The sequence below is a fragment of the Clytia hemisphaerica genome, unplaced genomic scaffold (assembly GCF_902728285.1).
Source record: "Clytia hemisphaerica strain Z4C2 unplaced genomic scaffold, Clytia hemisphaerica genome assembly, whole genome shotgun sequence".
NCBI lineage: Eukaryota > Metazoa > Cnidaria > Hydrozoa > Leptothecata > Clytiidae > Clytia > Clytia hemisphaerica.
The window spans coordinates 197,938-221,814 of NW_027104184.1; the positions used below are offsets into that span (position 1 = coordinate 197,938).

General features: G+C 36.1%; 3 protein-coding genes across 5 annotated transcripts in view; all 3 read left to right on the forward strand.

Moving 5' to 3' along the window:
• LOC136814770 (GREB1-like protein) overlaps positions 1-4,961 on the forward strand; it is a 38,363-nt gene extending 33,402 nt beyond the window's left edge. For both annotated transcript variants that reach the window (XM_067071191.1, XM_067071192.1), the window contains exons 21-22: positions 3,582-3,721; positions 3,942-4,961. In XM_067071191.1, the coding sequence (XP_066927292.1) occupies positions 3,582-3,721; positions 3,942-4,878 (1,077 nt within the window). In that variant the 3' untranslated portion in view covers positions 4,879-4,961. The remainder of the gene's footprint in view (positions 1-3,581; positions 3,722-3,941) is intronic.
• An 8,633-nt stretch (positions 4,962-13,594) lies between these two features.
• LOC136814775 (uncharacterized) lies at positions 13,595-16,145 on the forward strand. The gene is made up of 3 exons (XM_067071197.1): positions 13,595-13,845; positions 14,452-14,821; positions 15,073-16,145. The coding sequence occupies exons 2-3, from the start codon at positions 14,480-14,482 to the stop codon at positions 16,075-16,077; spliced, it is 1,347 nt and encodes a 448-aa protein (XP_066927298.1). The 5' UTR covers positions 13,595-13,845; positions 14,452-14,479; the 3' UTR covers positions 16,078-16,145.
• Positions 16,146-16,618: 473 nt separating this feature from the next.
• LOC136814774 (exosome complex component RRP45-like) overlaps positions 16,619-23,877 on the forward strand; it is a 36,104-nt gene continuing 28,845 nt past the window's right edge. For both annotated transcript variants that reach the window (XM_067071194.1, XM_067071196.1), the window contains exons 1-8: positions 16,619-16,732; positions 16,931-17,025; positions 17,358-17,477; positions 17,680-17,782; positions 18,211-18,308; positions 18,591-18,630; positions 18,844-18,935; positions 20,342-20,474. In XM_067071194.1, coding sequence (XP_066927295.1) covers positions 16,661-16,732; positions 16,931-17,025; positions 17,358-17,477; positions 17,680-17,782; positions 18,211-18,308; positions 18,591-18,630; positions 18,844-18,935; positions 20,342-20,474 — 753 coding nt within the window. In that variant the 5' untranslated portion in view covers positions 16,619-16,660. The remainder of the gene's footprint in view (positions 16,733-16,930; positions 17,026-17,357; positions 17,478-17,679; positions 17,783-18,210; positions 18,309-18,590; positions 18,631-18,843; positions 18,936-20,341; positions 20,475-23,877) is intronic.

Below are 23,877 nucleotides of genomic sequence, written 5' to 3' on the forward strand. Positions count from 1 at the left end.
TTGTTTTTTTGTAACTGGGTTTTCCTCTGACAGAAATACCCTGTAAATTTGAAAATTCCCATTTGTTGTCATTTGCTTTTGGTTGAGATGTCGGTTATTGTTACACTTTATTTGTCAATATGGTTTTACCATCAGGGAAGTTCCCATTTTAGTTGGATTGAATTTAGGCAAAGACAGGCATGCTCATTAGAAATCATGAAGCGTCACCTTTACAGCTTGATATTATTTTTACGCGTGTGCTTAATTTTTAAATTAAAGGGCCCCTCGCTTAAAAATGATAACAAGACACTCACTTCATAATCATATGAAAAGCAACTTCCCAAAGTATTAGCACGCAAAACTCTTTCTTCGCTCCATAATTACAAATTATAAATTTTGATGTTCACTCAACTTTCAGAAATTTCAAATGGCTTCTGAAGGCCTTCGAATTTTCTCGCGCTCTTGTCGCACCAAGTTGTCGACACAAATGCACCGGAAAATTAGAGTACGAGTGTAGAGGCCAGCTCTGGTTCAGTGTCCTCTCCCCCTTTGGGGGGAATCAATTTTCCAGTTTTGAATGGGTGAGGGGGGGAAATGAAAATTTGAAAAGTAAAGGGGGGGAAAAAAAGAGGGGGGAAAACATCGATAGTTGGCAAATTTTGTGGGGGGAAGTGTGAAATCACTTCAATTTTATCTCAGCAACCAAGGTCAGTCCACATGATATCATGTGATTAGATGATGATTGAAAATTAACCAATTTTCGTTCTATTTTGTCTAGTATTCCTTTTGCAGCAAAATTTTACGTCTGTGTCAGGTTGAAATTTGAGAAATTTATTCGGGTATATGGGGGGGGGGATGATATTTTCAGATTTTTCTGGGGGGAAAGCAAAAAAGAGGGGGGAAACTAAAAAACTGAAAAGTCATAGGGGGAAAAAAGAGCGGGGAGATTTAAAAAAATCAAGAATTTGGTGGAATTTGGTGGAACAAACCCTGGAGGACACTATGGTTCGAACAGTCTAGAATCCGCGCTCTTCTCATAAGAAAAACCCTTTGCTTGGAGTCGAGTTGCGGATTTATGGAGAATCGGTATCGGCTTCAGAACTCCCAATGAGCCCTGGTTGTGTTGGTTTCAGTCAGACGGAGACGCCATACTGTTTTCAGAGGAATTTTTCGATATCTCTACAGGAACTAGCAGTAAGTTTTATGTTCTTTGAATATGCTGTTAGGGGTTTTTGGACCAATATAATTTGATTTCATAAAGATCACAAACAAGCGAGGGGTCCCTTTAAGGGTAGTTTCGTTTTCAAAAATGCAATGTCGCTATACAACGTTTTTACCCAATGGTGTGGAGCTGATAAAATCAGCTTTTTGAATTCAGATCACAGGATTTTTCACAATTTGATATAAAAAATCTATTACAAGCATCTTTTTGTTGATTATTCAATAAAGCAGTCTGTAACTTGAGATCTGTTTTATCAAATTCCCAACTTGTGTTTTCCCAACAGTCTGTTTGTCTGTCAGTTTGTCTTGTCTCTTCTCTGTGACAGCCTGATTTTGGGACTTTAAGAAGAAATTTTTGCCTAAACGAGCCCTTGAAGAATCACTAACTTGTTCTTAGGGCGATTACTTTATCTTTTTTTTAAGATAACTTCAGATATTCTTCGTCATTAAGGTTAATAAAAAATCCAGTTTAAGTTAAAATATCCTGTCTCAAGCCAATTTCGAAAAAAAAATCCCTGGAACAGGTAACCTTAAGGAATAGTTGAGGACTTTATAAGGAATAGAATTAAAGGTTTCTGGATAGAAATGCTTTATTCCGCAGTATTTCGTATCGCCCAATCTAATAATCTCATAACACTCACTTCTAAGAAGAAAATTACTAAGAAATCCATGTTTGCATAAATCCGCTAAGTTCAAGAAAATCTCAAATTAAAACCAATTATAATGTCATCAATATTTTCTCTTGTTTAATACAACTTGGCCATTCCTCCGTGCCTCTTCAATTATCTTTCGTTTCTCCATCCTTAAATTGCACCACTCTGAATCTTCCAAACATATCAACAATTTCCATCTAGTTCCTGGAAACGCCCCCGTTTTCCTCATATTCCAACAATATTTAGCCAGCGTCGAATCACTCTTTTTATTCTTGTCCCTCAGCGATTGTTTATGTGCTAGATAGCGTCTTTTGAAGGTGCCACCTGTCTCACCAACATAGACTCTCCACCCTACCATCGTGAAAGCAGTGCATTGATACACCACATTACGAGTCAAACATTGCCCTCCCACTGGACATTTCGTGTCTTTTGGGCAGTTGCACTTCTTTTCTGGGTCTATCTTTGGATTCTTTCTTCGTTTTCCTGACCAGTTGTATCCTCTGACCTTGCCCTATGAAAAGATAATTTGCTTTGATAAATTTATGATAATATATGATCACTTCGTTTTCGAAGAACATATAAAACTGTCGGTGCTTATTTTCAGTGACAGCTATACGAATTCAAGACTCAAGAAAATGTTTTTTTTGGGGGGATTGATTACATACATTGTTTTGTCAGGGGTCAAAACGTGATCGTAATGTCAAAACATTTTTGAGCCGTGATGCGTGATTTGGACTTTTTCAAAAGCGTGCGCGATTATCCTTTTTTTTGCTGATTTGCGTGATCGTGATTGAAAACGAAAATTTGCGTGATATCGTGATCAGAGTTGCTGCTGGGGTTGCTCCCCAAGGGCACTCAGGCACGGATTTTTCACTTATATCCTTAGGATCCTGAGCATCCTCAGGCTTTTAGAGGATATTCTCAGGATCCTCTGTTTTGCCTTGGATACAGCTTGATAAAACATCAATATTTTAATTTCCCAAGGATCCTTAGCTAACTCAGGATCCTCATTTTTTATCTCTTCTCAAAATATGAACCTTAGGATCCTTAGGGTCCTCAGGATATTGTGAGGATATCCTCAGGATCCTCAAAAATTTATTTTACGTCAATTATTTTTCATTAAAGAAAGTGAATCTTAGGATCCTTAGGATCCTCAGGCTTTCCCAAGGATATCCCCAGGAAAGTTAGGAAGATTTACGATATTTTGAGAGAAAAAAAGAAAAAAAAGTGAGGATCCTCAGGTTATCCTTGCAAAAGCCTGAGGACCCTAAGGATCCTAAGGTTCATATTTTGAGAAAAAAGAAATAAAAACGAGGATCCTCAGGTTATCCTCGCAAAAGCCTGATGACCCTAAGGATCCTAAGGTTCATAATTTGAGAAAAAAAGAAAAAAAGTGAGGATCCTCAGGATATCCTCGCTAAAGCCTGAGGACCCTAAGGATCCTAAGGTTCATATTTTAAGAAAAAAAGAAAAAATGTTAGGATCCTCAGGTTATCCTCGCAAATGCCCGAGGACCCTAAAGATCCTAAGGTTCATATTTTGAGAAAATACAAAAAAAGGTGAGGATATCCTCAGGATCCGGAGGATAAATGTGAAAAATCCGTGCTTAGCTCCCCAAGGGTTATCGACATGCGGAGGTAGATAGCTATAGGAAAAGGTAATATCCAGGTCGCCATCTGTTGTCGCAAAAGAGTGAAGTAATCATTATTTCCATTCATTATTCCACAGACTTTCGCATCACAAAACTACAACAGTAATGAAGAGAAGCGATCAGCGGACGGTAAAGGCGGAACAACATGGCCTTTTGTTCTGTTCGTACCCGATAATGTGGTTATGTGGCAGAAATACTGGAAAGAAGAATGTTACAGGTTGGTAATATTTCTTAGAAAAGAAAAATTATTTCCTCAATGCTCTCTCATACAAATTGTTTCTCAAAAGCCCGTTGAGCTCCTCAAACAATAATAGTACTTGGATAGTTAACTTATTTTAGAGGTCAAACTTCAAATCCACCTTTGGACTATCTATATGTTTTCAAGTTTTAAAATTTCGAATTCCTTCATTTTGATCCTTATAATCTTTTCTTTTCAGCTCCGACTCGGATGAGGAAACGACGGAGAAAAAGGAGCGTCACTCGAACGGTTCGGTACGTGACAGTATCACACGAGACACGGCATCTCTACTCGAATTCCTTACTTCCGTAGAGTCGAACGAGAAACTTTTACAGCACGCTGTTATAGGGATCCGACCGTGGAGCTCGTTCCAAGACGAGGCTGGGATACCGATATGTGTTCGTACTTTCTTTGAAGATTGTTTCCTGTTAGATGTTAATAAAACACAACAAATTCAATATTCGCCGCACGTTTACTCGGGTGAAAACTTGGATTTCCATTTAAAAGTTTTGGATGAGAAGCTACCGACTTGTCGTTTCGAACATTTTACGTTCATGTTGAAAGTGACGTCTAATAGCAAGTGGCGAACGCGCAACGGCTCCGTGCTCGGTATTGAACCCTTATCCAGTCAAGACGTCACACGTTTTGTTTGCCAACCGGACGTTGATACGCTAACGCCTTTAGAAGCTAACCCGCATCATGTTTTCCAAAAATACTTGAAATATACGGGTTCTACAATTTTCCCGTTTTCCGTTCAAAAACCTGATAATCCGGTTTTGGTTATCGGTGGCTATTTAAATCTTGGCCCGCAAATTGATGTTTGTGTTTTAAATAATGGTGACTTTCAAGATAAGATTATGAACACTTGTTGTTATTCTTCCACGGAATTCTCTGGACTTATCATATATAACTGTTCACGAAAACTTTCAAAAGATTGCTTTTCAGCTATCAAATTTGTCAAGAAAAGCAAATTAATTTTCGTTTGTGAGGAGCGTGCGGAACTGCGGAATGAAGCTATCAGGCTAGACTTGGAAGAGGATTGGAGATTCAGGCTACGTGATGAATATCAAACAGCAACGAAACCTGTTGAAGGACTGAAAGCGTTACATTTCTTAACTGGAACGAAAATATTCTAGTAGAATTAGTTCAAATTTTACTGAAATCTGGACAAAATCCCTGACAAGCTAAAATTTGGCACAACAGTCTGTAATAAGATAACTAACTATCAGAAAAAAAGCCCCGTTGATAGAACGATGGGTATGGAAAAACCTTTTTGTCCGAAAAGTGAAGGGTCGAAAAGAGGGATCTGCTTATATCACCACAAAGACTAAAAGCGATCTGAGATTAGCAATATTCAGTTGTCTTAGCTTTCTTGGCCAGCCTTGATAGGTACACGGAGTAGGTTGACTTTGGTAACTCAGCATCCTTTTAGCAATTTATCTAAGAAGTCTTAGCTTTTTGATAAATTTGTCCTTGTAAAACGCAAATTCTACCGGGCTAAGCGGCTCTTTGATGTCAGAAAATTTTTCATCCAAATAATTTCGCAAGTTAAGTTTGTCTTGGAATTTTACGGAATCCGCGGAAATTTTGGTTAGCGATTTTAGCTGTCAGTTAGCTCTGGGCGTAAAATATTATGTCATTAAGGTAATACCCGCTAAGATTTGTTGTTGTTGTAAATTACAGATTTATACTTCTTTCCTAGAGATTAGTTTACTGTAATTTATTTTTTTCATATTCATATTTTTTATTTCACATGCAACCAATTCTATTCAGTATTTTTATCTTCGTCTAGAAACAAGTCTATTATTAAGGGGTAAGAATTGTTGCGAAACTTCATTGCTCAAGCCAATCAAGTGAATATTTTCCTGAAAGATGCCAAGTAAAAAGTGTATAGTGGTATGGTCACGTGTAAAAACACCGGCTAGGCACCGCTCACTTTCAAGGTTTTGTTTTTAAAAGTTTTATTTTTACATAAGTGTTCCCGTTTCATATCAGACACATGTTTCATATCAGGACAGTGTCTGCCTATTGTTACATTGTGCTGATAATTTATCTTGTGCTCTATGATTTAAGGCCTTTATTCAAGCTTTTTTATATTGAATTGACACGGTTGTGGAGATTGGTTAGATATGTCTGATATGAAACGGCAACATGATTTCAGAAAACAACTACCAATTACTATTTTCATTTTCTTTATCTTGCAGCCCGTTTCAAAGAGGACAATGCCTGAATCGATGGTTTTTTTAACCGTAACTATTAAAATAAGGGTGTTCACTACTAGGTCAAAAAACATTGATTAGACCCATGTTCAATGCTTTTCATTGACTGTCAGCGAGTTTTATTGACTGTCAAAAACAAATTATCAATATTGACAGTGAATTTTTTGCATTGAACGTTCATTACTTACATTGACAACTGGCAACAAAATAATTGACATTCAGTCCCGGGGGGGCACTGGGTTTGCGGACTGACGGTATGTGCGGGCCAAAAATTGGCTTTTAAAATTGCACCCTTACAGTGCAGCAAAAATCAGTGAAAATCATACCCTTAGAGTGCATTTTTCCCCCAAATTTTCGATCCCTTTCGTGCAAAAAATGGTCAAAATTATAGCATTTTTGGTCAAAATATCTAGATTTTTCAAGAATTTTCTGAAATTTCTACCCTTACAGTGCATTTCTAGTTTTTCCGACCCTTACAGTGCATTTTAAACATATTGGAAAAGGTACCCTTAGGACCCGCACATACCCGTCGGTCCTTTTGCCCAGCTGCCCCCCCCGGGCATTCAGTACATTGACTGTAAGAAAAGAAACATTGTCGGTCAATGTAAACAATTTCGTGTCAATACTTGTTTTTTGACCTAGTGCCTAGATGTTTTTGTATGAGTTACCTATTTTTACTTGAATTTTTTACTTAAATGTTTTTTTTGTTTTTTTTTATACATTTCAATCAAATTTCAGTGTATCCTCATTATATTCTTGTTTACGAAAGAAACAAATTTTCTTTCAGAAAATTGGACCATTCCATTTTATATCCATACATGGGGTGGACGAACACTTCCAGAGGGTAATCCAAGAAATTTCCAGGGGAAAATTTGTCATTTTTCCAAGGGGGTAAAAAGTTATTCTAAAATTTCCAGGGGGTAGAAGACGGATTTTTAATTCGTCCACCCTCACTTTAAGGTATGAAAAGAATATTTCCAAAGGTATCTTTGTAAATTTTGCCATCTTCCAGGGGGTATCCACACATTTTCAATAATATTTTTTGACTCGAAAGAGCTCGTCTACGCCCTTGCATGTTTTTTTTTCAATGGAACAGCCTATTGTTTATTGTTATATGGTTAAATAGTCTTACTACCCGGGGGAGGCACTCAGGCAAAATTGGCATTTTTGCCACTTTTCAGGATGAAAATGCAGGATTTGCTTGTCAATTTTCCTTCCAACAGGGTCCCAAATTTTCCAAACATTCATACCTGACAGGGTCCACTTTTCAAACTCTAGCGGCACGTCCTCGTCGGTCGTCACGGTCAGTACTATAAGCAAGTGGGTTTTCGACTTTTGATATGATAAATATGATAATTCTTGCTTAGATAGAACGAAACTTCGGATAGTAGATCATCATGAAAAGTAATAACATACTAAAATTTGATAGGATTCTGTGAGATTACTTCTATGGTGAGATGAAATTCTGTGAAATTTACAAAACAAAAGCTCAAAAAACAAATTATCGTAGGAGAAAACGATACAAGATAATTTTATTCCGCCCAAACGACACCGCCCTCACACCCAAATTTTTTAAGTTCATAAACAACAAAGATGGTACCCTCAGCAGTGTAACGTTCGAAATTGAAAAAAATCAAGCACGTGTGAGTATTTTCTGAATGCCTAATGACTGTTTTTTTTGTTTGTCTAGTCAAATAAATTTAAATTTAAATTTAATTTGATTAAGTGAAAATTCCTAAGAAGTTAAATCATTGATTTCATTGATTTTAATTTTAAACTCTACACAACCAGATCGACCAAAAGATACAGCACACAAACATTTTTGGATTGGAAAATGAAATGGGCTGTTTAGACCCAGCCCAGGCAATGTTAATCGCATCGATTTCAATCGAATGATAGGTGTTTGATTAGGGGGTCACTCACAAATCAATTTTAGGTTAGAAAAACGTCAATTGACGTTAGTGGGTGGATGGGTTATGGGTTAAAGGTTGTTGTCTTTTTTTTTCAAATTCAGAAACATCGATTTTTCATTCCATGCCAAATATTACTTCTCGCCCAAGGCTCGAAATAACGATTTCAAGTGGGTCTGACAAAATGTCCAATCAGGGTTGCTTTAGCTTGAAAACTATTATTTTTGGGCGGACATGAAGCTCTTTGAGTCAGACAAGGACCCTGCTGACGCACCGGACTGTCCGGTGTATTTGTCCGGTGGCAAAAAGTATCCTTTCGCTACACCGGACGTAATAAGTCCAGTGTCAGTCCGGTGTTGCATACAGGGAATTTTGGACGTCAGACATTTATGAAACAAAAAATTAAGAAACACCGGACGCACCGGACTTGTCATGTCCATCCCGGTGTGTTTTGATTGTCCGGTGGAAAAAATATCCTTCTCCGAAACCGGACATCCGACTTCCTTAAGTCCGGTGTAGAGATTGTCCGGTGGTAAAAAAAATTCTCATTCTACACCGGACTTTCGCATGTCCGGTCGTTCGTTAAGTCTGGTGCATCGGCAGGGTCCTGTCAGACAATGTCCGATGTCCGACCGTTATTTCAAGCACTGCTCGCCATGTTTCTGTTTGATCGCTTCGTCTGTTTTGAAAACCAAAACAAACGACGACCCGGTGTTTGTGTATTTTCTTTGTTTGATGGCCCGAACTGCCCTTGAATTTTTACAGAAAATCAAGATGGCTGATGAAACAGCAATGATGAAGGCAGTTTTTCATCAATTTTCGGGGTATTTTCAAGTATTTGACATTTTCAGTGAAGTCAAGTTTGAAGATATTCTTTATTAGAAAAACAGTTAAAAGCAGTCAAAACGCAATTTACCTTACCTCCTGAATTTGTCTTTGTTATGCTATAAAATATAACAAACCCTTGTCATGCTGTCTAATTACAAAAACCTCCAATCACTACTTCTCCGCCATCTTGTTTCACTTTAAATGCCGTATTTTAAAATTTTTTAGGCAATTACTTTTTTATTTTCTGGTTTACGGACATTTTGAGGAAAAGTTTTGAACAGGAGGATGGAAAAAAAATAAAAATAAAAATCCCATCACACTTTTCTGGTATGCCTATTTTTATATCTACTCATGAATTTTATCAATCACATAAAGGACTTTAAATAAAAGCGATTACAAATGAAAGAAAAAAAAATGATGAAAATCCACTGTGTACACAAAGAGTTATTATAATTTAGTTTGTTTGTTGTGGATAGGGAAATTCCATGGGGAAGTTCCCTGACATTAAGGGAAGGATTAAAGTATCTTTACATTGGCAGAATATGGCACAGCTGTGTTAGATCATTTAACCCCTTCACTCTTTCTCTTCTTTTCTTTTGTTTTCCTGTTTAAGTAAAGGTTTTTTATTTATTTCTTCTTTTTTGAAGGTCGGAGGAGAAAAAGTAAATAAAAGTTTTTGAAATCTCTATTTTATTTTTATTTTAATTTGGCAAAAATAACGTTGGCGGATCCGTAAACCAATAAATAAAAAAGTATTTGCCTTAGCTACATTATATAGGGAAAAGGTTTTCTCCAGGTTTTTTCAATCCCGGGATTAAACTACGAGGACGGTTCCGCCCGCTTATTTTTCTTTCGGCGTTGAGCGCCCCGGGGATACTTAACAATAAAAGAGATTTTAAGATTAATGTTGAAATGCATATTTTTTCAATAAATTTAGGCGATACTCAACAAAAAATAAGGTGGTTTTAAAAACAAATCTTTGACAAATTGGCGTTTCTTTCTGTTCTAATATATGCAAATCACGTCGAAAAAAGAATATATTTCCGCCTTTACTTTCACTTTCGCTTTCGTGTTACGCGATTCCAATTGGATGAATACCGCTCGCTAACAAATTCTGATTGGCTGTAAGTTTTTAGCTTCGGGATTCTGATTGGATCATTTCCCGCGTCACGGTTGAATTTTGATTGGTTGAAAGTTTCTGAGCGTGAATTCTGATTGGATGAATACCTGAAAAGTAAACAATAGTATGTAAGTATTTTGCTTATCAAAACCTAAAGATTTCCAGGGGGTTTTATTTACTTTGCATGACGATAATTAAGCCTACAAAACACCGAGAAAAAAACCCAACATAGAACAGGTGTATTTTGTAATGTAGAATATGATAGCATGAATCTTTTTGAAATTCTATGTCAGGATTTTTTCTCAATGCCCCGTAACTATGCCCGGGGTACCCGTTGCTAAGACCTTATGTTAAAAACGAAAGCGATTACGGCAAAAAGTAGCGATTTTCGTAATACCTCAAATATTGATACTTGACTGTACTGATTTTAGGGTGTGTGTGGGTGGCTCAGCTTTGAAAACGTCAATTCACGTTTTTCTAACCTAAAATCGATTTGTGAGTGACCCCTTACCAAATCAAAAAGTTCAATTACTGTAGTTCGATTGATGTTTGATGTGTTCGATTTACAGTTTTCGTTCACAAATCATTCTTGGAGCGTATGAACAACTCTTTTCTGCTAATACACCACCTTTCCAGTAATTCAAACTTCTCATAAATGGCCCAGGAAAATGTGCCCTCCATCGTTGTGTATAAAATTGTTTGAGAGGTAACCAAACGTGTTTTTGCCTGCGAGGGGTTTAGGGAAAGTGGGTTTTCAGCTTCTAACTTTTGATAGCGATCTTCTTTTGGCAAAAGATTTTCAGGGTGGTATAATATCATGAATAGATTGAACATACTAAAATTTGAGGGGATTGTTTGACAGAACTTAAGAAAAGCCAAACTTTCCCTAAGCCAGACCCGATCAATCAAACTTGTCGAACCAATCAAACAATCGAACTAATCGAACTCCATGGAACGATTAAAGTTTGATTTAAAAAAATAATCAAACCTAATCGAACACTCACAATCTTTGAAGCAATAGCAGTTCGATTAGTTCAGTCAGTAAAAACTTCGATTAGTTCGATGATATTAAAAATCCTCATATCTTCCCGCGCTTGCAAAAACTTTTCCTGGCACGCGATTGCCATTTCGACAATTCCCGGACTTAACGCTCAATGTTTATTGTATATACCCGGATATTTGTCTATCCAGAATAAAGTCCGTAGCCCCTCTGTTGCGATTTTGCGCGCACCACCGAGTGGCGGAATACTACGCCCCAACAAACCGCCTCTGGTGCTAAAAGGATATACAAGAATAGTGTGTAATCCGTTATTGGAAGTAATTTCCTGATTTATATACATTCCGAATTTGGCTTTGAAAAGAAGCTAATATACGGTGGCAGAGCAGCACAAACTTGTCAAACAAAATTGGTTTATCAAACTGATCGAACCGAAGCCCATTGATCGAACCGAAACCCATTGATCGAACTTAATCAAACACTCACAATATCTTTTAAAAATCTTAGAGTTTGATTAATTTTTTGAAATTCGATGATTTGATTACAAAAAAGTTACAGTTCGATAGGGCCTCCTTTTCTTCTTGACGAAAATTCGAAACTTTCCAACCCCCTGACCTTATTAGGACCACCCCCCCCCCCCCGCCGTTTATTTATTTTTAAGAATATTTTCAGTTGGCAAAAAGAAGTCCCCTTATTTTGCTCCAAAAAGCCTGATTTACCTTATTTTTGGGTTTTCAGAAGTACAATTTCCAACCCACCCGGCAATTAGTTAATTGAACCCCCCTCCCCCCGTTTATTTGCCACCTAACAGTAAAGCGCAAAGTCACACAAGACCTAAAAGAGCTAGAAAAGCTATATTATTATTAAAGTCCGGGGAAAATGATTTGTTGTCAATCTTGGGGAATTACTTAAGTTTCATCACCTCCAATCTGGTCAAAACAAACCTCATCCTATTGTTAATGTATTATCAAATCATAATCATACCATCAGCTAAACTCCTATATCAGGATTAGAAACTAGGATAGTCTTACCTCTTTTATCTTTCCCTTTACAACAATGCAATGCTGACAAGTTGACACAACACATTGACAAGTAATCCATGTGAGAGAAGTTTATATTGAAATCTGCAACAAAAACGAAAGTGGTCTCTTCTACTGATTGCTTCCCGGTGCTCCTTCGCAGCTGTTTATCAAATTTCCACCAGGCATTGTGGTATAGTGGACATCAACCTTGATTCCTGTACAGGTGACCAAGTTTCAATTCCCATTCCAAACGGTTCACTTGGCAAGTGAACAAACCTTTGCCCGGATCAACCCATGCCATGTGAATTGGGTAGTCAGTTCAAGGTGCTGACGGGATGCTTACTCAAAGCATCTATAGTTGTGAGAATGGGCTTCCAGAGCCTCCTGTAACTCAACCATAATAGATAGAGACCAATGAGATTGCCACATTTCACATGGAAGAAGGGTCTTTTTGGCACCCGTGGTCTATCAGTGCCTTGCATTACGGGCGGCTCTAAAATCCCACCCTTCTATATTTGTTTCAATCTGATAAGGCTTAGGTTTTTTCTCATCTTCAATTTAATAAAGAAAGCAGGGATTTGATGCAAGAGTTAGATGACAACAAAGTGCTGTATATAAAAAATCATTGAATAAAAGAAGAACTTTATTAAATCTTAAATATTTTCATTTTGAAGAATTGGTGCAAAAAAGTGAAACATGGAAAAATTTCTTTTTTTAACGGTTCAATAGAAATAGGGGATTTGGAAAACTTTCTATATTTGTTTTTTTGCACAAACCCTGTAACTATGGGAGAGCATCCCATTGCTAAGATGTTGGCTCGAAATTGTAAGTCAAACCACTGAAAATGAAAGTAAAATCGGCCCGTACTCCACTCCCGTAATCTTGTTATAGGAGTTTAAGCATAGACTGACCGTGAAGTCAGGTAACATGCCTCAGTGGAGGGAAACTTGCATCAGTGGAGGGAAACTTGCATGGTTACCCGACTTAGCGGTAGGCATAATTCAATTCCAAATTGATAATAAATTTTGAGATTTCACGTCTGAAAACCATCCAGCAGTTTAGCTTGATCTCCCCAATCTCTAGATTTTAAGTTAGCAAAATGAAGAAAGATTTAGTTTCCTCAGATATTATTTTGAGATTTTGAGATATTTAAATTAGCGCTATTAAAATGCTTGAAATGAATAAGTAAATAATATTCAATATACTATTTGTATCTTTCAGAAAATAAGTTACACTTAAAAAATGAGATATCTTGTCATTGTCTCTACCATATTTAGATCATTCTATTGTGTGGGGCAAAATAAACTGGAAACCTAGCACCCTTGCAAATTTGCAAACGACAAAATTTCTAACTAATTTGGTTCTTTAGAAATGCCACTCTTTTAAAAAGGTGTGATGCTCATTAAAGGGAAGGGCTCCTTTGAAGATCAGTGATCAAAGTTCTTCCGTCTCAGACGGATTTCCGTCTCACAGAATTTTTTTCAAAGTTTTCGGTCTCAATTATTTAGCAAGAAAAAGTGATTTTATTCTCTAGAGTAATTCCATCAGAAAGAAATCTCGTATTAAAACTATGTTTATGGCTGTTTATGGCTGATTTTATATTTTGAGTTGTTTTAATTAACAAATTTTTGTGCCTTTCTACTCAATCTTGTAAGTCATAATACATTTTTAAGACAATTAGCATTGAATTCTAAAAGTTATAGTCTTGGATGGTTTCTGGCTGAATTTCCATTAATATTTATACCTTTCATTATAGCTATGGGTGATGAGGCAAAATTAAAGAAATTAAAACAAGCTTACTTAGACGACTTACATTCACATGCTGGGAAATTGTGTCTATCTCATAAAAAGAAGTTTGCAAAATGCATGTCTGAGTCTGTATTCAACTTTTGTGGTGTTCACTTGAGAGAATTTACAGTCTGTGCGAGGAAGACTTTTGAAGAGCTCAAAGAAGAAAATAAAGAAATTCTTGAGTTCAAAATAGATCCCTCTGAAGAAGTGAAAAAGGTACAGTTTTCTACACTTTATAATATTTTGAACTTTAAGTGACTAATCTTTTAATTCATTAATTAATGCATGGCTCCGACTGGGTTCTAGGTCCCCCCGCCAAATTTAGGTCTCCCCTGAGAACAAGGTCCCCCCTGAGAACAAGGTCCCCCCAGCCTGATAAAATTTTAGGTCCCAGTATAGGGGAAAAATTTTATGGCATTCACAAAGCTCTATCTACATGGGTGTGCACTTTTAGAGAATGCAAGCTCGGTCGTTACTTGACCTCGGGCAATATGTCTTCATTTTTTCATTTTAAGGATCAGATCACCCTTTGCATGAAAACATAAAGGTTTAGAGAAATTAAAAACCAACATTAAAGAAAAATATTTAGGAAGTGTTATTTAGCCCCCAGAGTTACATAAACTAATGCAGGTCCCCCCAAGATAGAGCTCCCCCCGTCTGTCGGGAAAAACAAGCAGCTCCCGCCTCTTATATGGCAAATTTTAGGTGTAGGTCCCCCCGCTCAGGCAGGGGGGGTGCGAGCCATGTAATGTAGATAAGAAGTCTCCTTTTAGATGACAATGATGGGGGCAGACAATTGATAAGTCTTTCTGGGTTTTCTAGGACTAAGTTTGCCCATCATCAAAGCAAAATGCTACGATTTAATCACATCAGATGTTTGAAGCAATCCGTACAAATCAGTGGTTGGTATGCTGCTGTGAGAGCCTCAACTCAGTGTGTAACAGATGCTGAAAAGATGATCCAAAAGGTCTTGGAAACCAATTCCAATCATCCAGAATGGAAAAATATTAACAAAGATCGAAAACTTTTACCAATGATTGCAAACAATCTTTCGAGTATGGGAAGGTTTGAAGAATTAGACCAGCTGTTTGATAAAGTTGGTATTGATAGTTGCTCCCTTGGTATGCAAACCACATTGCTGAGGTCTTACATAGAGAGGCAGAATTGGGAAAGTGCCTTTGGCTTATTAAAAGTAAGTATAATAAGATATTTTGTAAAGCAAATTTAAAACTTTCCAAATAAAAAGGTGAACCCTACTTCAGGTAGAGACTTTTATATATAAACATTTGATTCTGCCCTGTGCTTTCCTTTATCGACCTGTCATTACTGCGGTATTGGTATTTGCGGCGTTAGCTTTTTTAGGCTTATGCAAATAAAGGATAGAAATAGAAATAGAAAGGTAAAAAACTTATCTATGATACTAACGTTCAACTTTTCTTATAGAATTTAGAGGGTAAATTGAAGCATACAAGGATTCATCATGAATTAGTTCAAAACCTTTGCATATACAGTGATGTTCAAAAGGTGTTCCATCATTTTGGAATGCTTGTTGATAAAGAATCTTGTTTCAAATTTAAGCGAAGTCAAAACACTGCCCAAGAGACTTTTCAAGCAATTTTACAATTCCTTATGGAAAATGAACATGCCATCTCTGAAAAAATGTTGAAAAGTTTGATCCAGTTTATGCATATTGCTGATATTTCTGTTGACTTGATAGCTCTGGAGAATTTACACAAGTTATTTTTATCTTTGGAATATGAATGTAAGCTATCCAAAATTGAGGAGCTGGAATTGTTAGACGAGATAAAAGAAAGTCATAGCAAAGATGAGAAATCTTTTGTAACAGAATTGAAAGTAGGTATAGAAAAAAAACTTATTGAAAATGGAGGGCATTCATTTCTCGAGAATTTAAAAGTAATGAAAAAAGAAGCTTACATTATCGATGTTGCTAATGTTTTATACTACCAATCTGAAAAACAAAGCGGACCTAATATTTTGAGATTAAAGAACATTGTCAGTAGTCTTGTATCTCTAAATCAACACAAAAAACGCTCAAAAAGTGTGATATTTGTGGTGCCAAGAGGTGGATCTGGAAGAAAACTTCATCTTGTAAATTATTTGCATCATCTGAAACAAGAATTTATAATGACTTGTAGTATAGATTTAATTTCAAACCAAAAGGTTGACGATGATTTACTGATCATGTACTTAGCTCTTCAAAGCCCAAACAAATCTGTTGTCATTTCTAATGATAACTTTACAGAACACTTAGCACTTATATCGGAATCAAAACGATCAGACATGATTACTTGGTTGAGATCAACAGTGAAGGACTTTTCTGGAAATGGAACAATCCAATTATCAAACTACATACCAAGTGTTATGGTTAATAACGGTAGATTATGTATTATTAGTGATAATAATGTTTTGTATATAAAAAAGTCATAGGTGATTTTAATAGTTTTATAAGATTCTAGTGATAAACCATTTTACACAACAATATTTTAGAACACAGAGTAGACCTGTTTCATCTTTTCATCTTGAAATTGAAAAATTGAATAAAGCATCCATGAGAATAGATGCAACAAACTGTCTTTTCTGGTTTTATTCTCGATATTTCAAATTTAAATTCTAGAATATTAAAACATTATGTAGATATTACTATAATAATTATTTTTGTGTATATTCAACTTCAGTTTGTAATTAAAAGCATATCAACATTGTTGAATATCTTGTTGTTTTTTGTTTCGTATTAAGCAGTATTAAGTAATCATTTTTGATTTGGAAGATTTTCAAGATTGCTTTTGAAAAATTTGATGTGACAAGAAAGTTTTCTGTGGAAACCAACCCTTAGAGGTTTATTATACAGCATAAACAATACTATATCTTTTAGAAAAAGGCCCTCAAATAATCATGTATTGTACCCGTCATTATCATTACCTTTATTTTTCTTTTAAAATCGAGTGCCTGTTTTTTTCATTTATTTAGATAACAAAGAAAAATAGAAAAATAAGAAAATCAACAAATTAATATGAAAGCATCCAGTGTAAGGTTTACAACTTGTGAGAAGCAGTTTGTTGGCAAGTCAATTGAAAGTGGCATTGTAAGATCTTATTTTCTCTCAGATTGTTTAATGGTCACATATTTTTGCTTCAAATAAGTCTTATAGCATACCAGCTAGTTGAGTTAAAAAAGTTTCCGTAATTTTTAAATTTCATGATACAAATTTTGATAACAATCCTGTACATTAGGCCAAAAAACCCAACATTTTCTCTTGACTCTATTGTACTTTTACTTTCAGAGATTGGATGGTCGACAAGCATATGATTACAGAAATCTTGAAATCAACTTTGGATTAGATTATGGCTATTGTGAGGTCACATTAGGAGATACAAGGTCTGTCTAGAAACTACCATTATCAGGGTTACTTTCATGGTGGAGAAATGCTTTTTTTCAGAAAAGGTTTAAATACATGCTTTAGAAGAAGAGGGAAGGGCAATGAATGTCCCTTACTCTAGCCCCTCAACCTATGTGTGATTCTTGCACTGCAATTCTTTATAAGGTACACTAAGAATTTTGATCATCAAGATCATCTTTAAATGGGTAAGTAACCTGAGGTCTTACAATACGAAATTGAAAATTAAAACAGAGATGTCATTTCATTTTTACACGGCAGTGAAGTTTAACATCTTGAAGAATTTTATTAAATTTTTACTTGCTTTATTTAGAGCACTTGCACAGACGTCTTGTGAGTTGATCAAACCATTAGATTCACGACCAACTGATGGCCAGCTCTTCATCAATGTTGACTTATCACCTATGGCTTCCTGTTCCTTCGAAAGTGGAAGGTGGGACATTATTTATTTTCTTCAAATGGAGTTTAAATTCAAAGTTTTAGTTCCTAAGAAGAAAAAATTGCCAATTGAACTTTTAACTTTAAATTTTAGATATTGCACTTGATGAGTACTTTAAATTACTCTTTTCTGTTTAGACTCCTAGTTCTTTTTACTAAGTTTTCATTTTGTATATTTTTATTTTATTTTTTGACAGAATGACAAGTGAAGGGGTTGAGATTAACCGACTGATCGACCGAGTACTAAAAGAATCTAGACCAATTGATACTGAGTCTTTATGCGTTCTTGCCGGAGAAAAGGTTTGTTTTCAACACAGAAATATTTGTGTGTTATGTGTATCATTTTTTTCGTACATTACAACAAAATGTAAATTTTTTTTTAGAATATTGAATTTATGTAAACTTAAAATGTAGAAGCAGCAAATTAATAGAACAGAAAAATGAAGCGACTGCTTATGTAGAAATTTGCGTCATCTTTCGTGACTTCATCAGCATATCATATCATAGAATTTATGTAATATATATAAGTCTGATAACCTTTTTGTGAATATTCATTCTAAATATTTGTTGTGATTTGTCTTGTCCTTTTGTTTTGTGGGTTTTGTTCTCTGTGTTTCCATTGAATAGTTGAAGGTTTCATACTTCTAGACTATATAAAAAACCTTAAATTATTTTTTTTTCAATATTCTACTTTTACTTTTAATATTATTTCGAATTCAAAATTTTAGGTTTGGTCGGTTCGTGTTGATGTTTTGGTTTTGAATCACAGTGGAAATATCTTGGATTGCTGTTGTATAGCTGCCATTGCATCTCTGGCCCATTTCAGGTTGGTTTTCCGTATGATATCCTGTCCTACATTGAGTAAACGATAATGTATCGTGTTAACTGTAAAAACAGGAATATCTGAGTTGAAGGACATCATTCAATGTATCTCCTATTTGCTTTACACAGCAGTTTTGTACGAAAGAAAGAACAACTTTCTCCCCCTCCCTTGCTGAGCGAGCACAAATTATGAGAATTCAATTTTGTTAATTCTGCTATGTCAGCATTAGAGGCTCGCCTCCTTTCCATGTAGGCTTTATTATTAATCTTCTGGTCATTCTTTCAGGCGACCAGATGTTACGGTAACTGGGCATGACGTGACAATTGTAAGTTTGATTTTTTGTCTGGATTACCTTTCGGAAGGTATGATCCTTCCCTATTAAAATTGTAGTTTAAAGAAGATATTTGGGAGATTTTAACCTGTCTGTAGTTTTAGAATATTGTAATGGGGTGCAATATATCCAGTGGTGTACTTAAACATTTACTCTTGAAGTAGTACTGAAAATAAATCTTGGGACATTGAATTTTTCTATTTTCAGCATTCGTTGAAAGAAAAGGAGCCAGTACCTTTGAATGTTCATCATATGCCCATCTGTATTACTTTTGGATTTATCGAGGACGAAAAGAAAGGGTTTGTCACTTTTCGTTCTAAATACTATGTCATGGGTTTCGCCTACAGAAATTATTTAGAAGTTTTATGAAGTTGCTTGTAAGAAGAATTTTTTATTAGGAAATTTTTTCAATTTTCTACTGGGGGGTTTTCACTTAAGGGTCGAGCTTTCTTACTTGAGATTCACAACACTTGGGTCACCCCAAGGGTCATATGAACATATCAACCAAATTGAATCTCTGACATCCAGGGGAAACATACTGGGCACCCCCCCCCCTGGATTCTGGGGGGGGGTTGAGGATTTTCAGATTTTTAAAAATAGGTGGGGGTTGGGTTGATGAGAAATTTCAGGTGGGGGTAACCCTATGTAGGTGGGGGTAACATTTTTCAGGTGGGGGTTGTCAAATTTTCTGTATTTAACTTCGTTTGATTTTGTACTTTTTTGTCTTTTTCAACTTTCCACATACTATACTAGATAAAAATATAAACAAATGACCAATTTTAATGAGTGAGTGTTCAAACAAAGCACATCTCTTTATATCCATTACCTATGACATATGTTTCCTAAAGGAAAAAAGGATAAACTGAATTTTCAGGTGGGGGTTAAAAGATTTTACAAATTTAGGTGGGGGTTGCTGAAAAAGGTGGGGGTTGGGCTGATATGAGATTTCAGGTGGGGGTAACCCTATGTAGGTGGGGGTGACCTTTTTCAGGTGGGGGTTGGAGGGGTGTTGCCCACTATGGGAAAGTATGATAACGCCATTCCCAGACTTCGAATGAAAATTCTTCGGGTCGCCATCGGCTCACTTTGAATAAAAACATTCCATCAAATTGATAAAGATATTTTTTGTTCTCATATCAACCATCTGTATTACTTTTGGATTTATCGAGGACGAAAAGAAAGGGTTTGTCACTTTTCGTTTAAATACTATGTCATGGGTTGCGCCTACAGAAATTATTTAGAAATTTTATGACGTTGCTTGTAAGAAGAATTTCGGTTTAGAGTTTCAATTTTCATTTTTATTTCCTACTTGAGAGTCATCATAATAATTGAGGAGAGAGGGTCTCGAACATATCAACCAAATTGAATGTATGAAAAGGGAAAGCATGAAAATGCCACTCCTAGACTTCGATTGAAAATTCTTCACGTCACACTCGTTTGCAAAAAGAAGGGATAAATATATTGGAGTTTTTTTGGTTTTTTTGTAACCCTTAGGGGGACTGAAATTAGATATTGTGATTTTTACAATCCTTAGAGGGATTTTGAAGGTCCAAAAAAGGCATTCTTAAGGGCAGCACATGCCCATACACTCCATTGCCTAAGTACCCCCGGACTTTCAGCTTACTTTGGTTTAAAAGTACTTGGTACTGCTTTGTTTTCATCTCGCCAAATTGATGAAAATATTTTTTGTTTTCACACCATTCAGCCAGCAGTTGATCATAGACCCTGAAGAAAAGGAGGAGAGTATTATTGATGGCAAACTAATGATGGCTTTCAATATCCACAATGAAGTGTGTTGTGTTCAAATGAGTGGTGGTGTATCTGTCGATTATGAACAGGTTTGCCGAAAAGCTTTATTCTATTTCTGAAAACCATGCACCCTTTAAGAGATATTTTCTAAAATATCCACAACGTAAATGAAGGGAATTGCATCTTTGTGTTTTAGGTTGCTAACTAATGTTCTTTCGAGATTCTCTCAAGATTCACTTTGTTTTATTTATTGGGGTTGAACTGGGCATTGTCTGGGAACTGTGACAGTTTAGATGTACATGTCTGGAAAAGTTGATGTTGATTTCTTTTAGCGTGCTATAAGCTTCTTGTGCAAATCTCTGAGTATTTTCTGTAATACCTTATGGTATGACACACGTAAGAAAAAACTAGGTGAAATATTTTTGAAAGCGCAGGTAATTTGTTTCGAAATACTCGATGGTTGTAGGCTTGTGTGTGTTACGATCAAACTATCAAGACCGTTCTGAATACGAATGTTCACTGGAAGCCCTGAAGCCCCAGTGGAAAATATTTGAATAGTATATTGCTAAGCCATGTGAAATACACACAGAAAGATAAAACAATAGCTTAACATAATATTAATTCATAATATAAAACTTAATTTTCATAGTGTCCTTCAGGGTCTCTCCCCCCCCCCCATGCCTAGAATGAAAATCCCCCCCCTCGTTTTTCAAAAAAAATTCTTCCCAACATACGTCCTTTTGGCCTCTAAACCCATTCCAGGGGGGGGGCACTATGATTGACTTCAAGAGGAATTTGCAACCATGACATGGGTTATGAAGAAAAGGTGTTTGTTTAATTGTTTAAGATATCCAGTTGAGCAAACACTCAGATAATGGAATCATAAAAACTCAAACTTGGCCAAAGATGAAGAAAATTAAAATATTCAAGTCGATAGACCTTTTCATAAATTACGTCACGAACATCACTTGGCTCGTATTCAAACAATTACCATGGTGATTATGTCTCTTCAGATCTTAAATGATTTTTTTATATGTAGAAAGTAGTTTTAATAAAATTCGCTGGGAGTTGATCACCATGGCAATAATTTCGAGGTAAGTGATGTTCCTGACGTAGTTTATGAAAAGGTCTATTGGAACGGTCAGTTAATTATCGGGGTATTTTTATATTGGAAAAAAAATGACATGGCATATTGCTCTTTCCCAGTTTGATCAACGCTGAACGAATATGAATTATTATGCTACGTTTGATTTGCCCTGGCCTGGATATTCATGATATGCGCCATTGCAATGTCTTCTGACATTACATAACGTATAACAGCTGATTGGTTGTAATAGACGTAAATCAGTCAATACGTCACTTTCAACCAATCAGCTGTTGGGTCTTAGGAAGACAAAGCAATGATGCATATTATGGATAGGCCATAAACTCTTTTATTATTTTGATGTTTCTGGTATACCGTATTTTTAAAGTCGTTTAACATTCCAAATTCAGAAGGCAGCGCTTGTCGACTTTGTCAACTCGAAAATATCGCTTTCAGCGAAGAATTTACCGGCCCTGTGTTTATAAACATCTAGGAAAAGTAGGAAGCGAACAAAATATATTTGCAACTCAAAAATTCAGGCTAGATTCGTGCTGGCGATCAATACTTATTTTTCAAGCTATCGTTAATCAGGTTTACCTGTTGTTTATTTTACAATTTCTTAACTAAACTTTATGACTGATGGAACATTTCATTCGTGCACTTTTAATTATATTAACCTCATTCAGGACTTTTTTTTACTGCATATCATCTGCTCTTGCTGAAAACAACCTTTTCAACACTCTGACCTATAGTTAAGGTTTTTAAATTTACCGTAGAACATTCCCTTCTTCGCCTCAAAGGATCAAAATCAGCAAAAAAAGTTTCGTATACTAGAAAGAGTTTAAAGTTGACCGGCAAATATTTATTTTATAAAGCTCTACAAGTCCTGCACAAGCTAAATATTTAAAGGTCGCAGTTCGTTTTAATTTGAGAGTTTGACATGGAAATCGTCGAGGTTATTAGAAGTTCAAGTGACCGTAGCATGAAGGTAGAGCATCCAGCTACGGTGCGCAAGATTGTGGGTTCGATCCCCAGCCGGGTCATACCAAAGATTCCCAAAATGGTACTTGATGCCTCTCTGCTTGATGCTCAGCAACTAAAGAGACGGATCAAGGGTAAGTGGAGAAATTCAGGGAAAGGAGTGGCGCCCTCCCCTACCTTCGGGTAGACAGCTATACGAAAAGGGAGCCTTCGGGTCGCCCTCGACTGCGGTCGCAAACTTACTTTGCTTTTAGAAGTTCAATTACGATATTCTCACCATCTCGGTGGTCAATTTAATCTAAGTGAGATCAAAACATCCTTCTGAAATTGTCGTTGAATGATGAAAATCTTGAGTTGAACGAAACACATATAGTGTCTTGGGAATTTCAGCATATGACAGTATAATCTCACCAATTTTTGACCATTTGATAAATTAGGTATCTTTGATATTGTTAAACATGCTCTAATTCATTAAATGGTCAAAAATCGGTGAGAATATACTGTCATCTGCTGAAATTCCCAAGACAATTGTGCTCCATCCCATTTCCAGTTTCCAATTTACTTTAGTCAGTAAAGTGAAACCTGAACCGTTAAGTCAGTCAGAAGTATGAGGTTATCGATATGTTTGTCTATTTTATTGTTCTTGTATGTGCAAAATGTGCAAATTACAGAAGCCAAATCTCGAACCAGCAATAAAATGAAAAACAATTGGAATATGAAAAGACGACCATTTTGGAGTAAACATAATCGCGATAGAAAAGGCCGGAAAACAACTACTGCGGTCACATTAACATCGGCAACAATGACAACCACCCTATCAACAATGACGACCACCCTGTTAACAGAAACGACCACCCCAACCACAACGAGCCCAACAATAAATTTCCGAATGCCTCAGGTACCGGACAGCAATCGACCACCTGGATGTCAGCTCGTGACATTCCTTAAAACTATCGATGTATGCGTACAAAATAACTTTTGCATAACGGTTGAATATTATGAAAATGTGTATTTATGCTTTTAATTAAATATTCATCATAACCCTGAAATCTTTTTTACTTTCTTTCCTTTCTTCATGTGAAAATCCTCGGAAAAAACTCTGAATACCGTCCTTGTGTGACAACTGTTTTATAACTTGATACGACATATGTTTTTAGGTCAATTTCTCAATCACAGTAGTTTTCGAGTTCCTTTTATTTTCGCACACCTCTTAAAATAAAGTATTGGTGCACCCTATAATTTTCGCGAAACTCTTGACTCACTTCTAATTTTATTTTAATTCTTTTGACGAAAAGGCCATGAAATCATGAAGGTTTTTAGTCTGCACTTTAGCATCTTATACACCCATAAGGTATTTTTAATCTAAATGGAGGGCTTTGCATTAGTTATCGCATAGTGCAGAATGCAATATGTGTAATATCAAAATC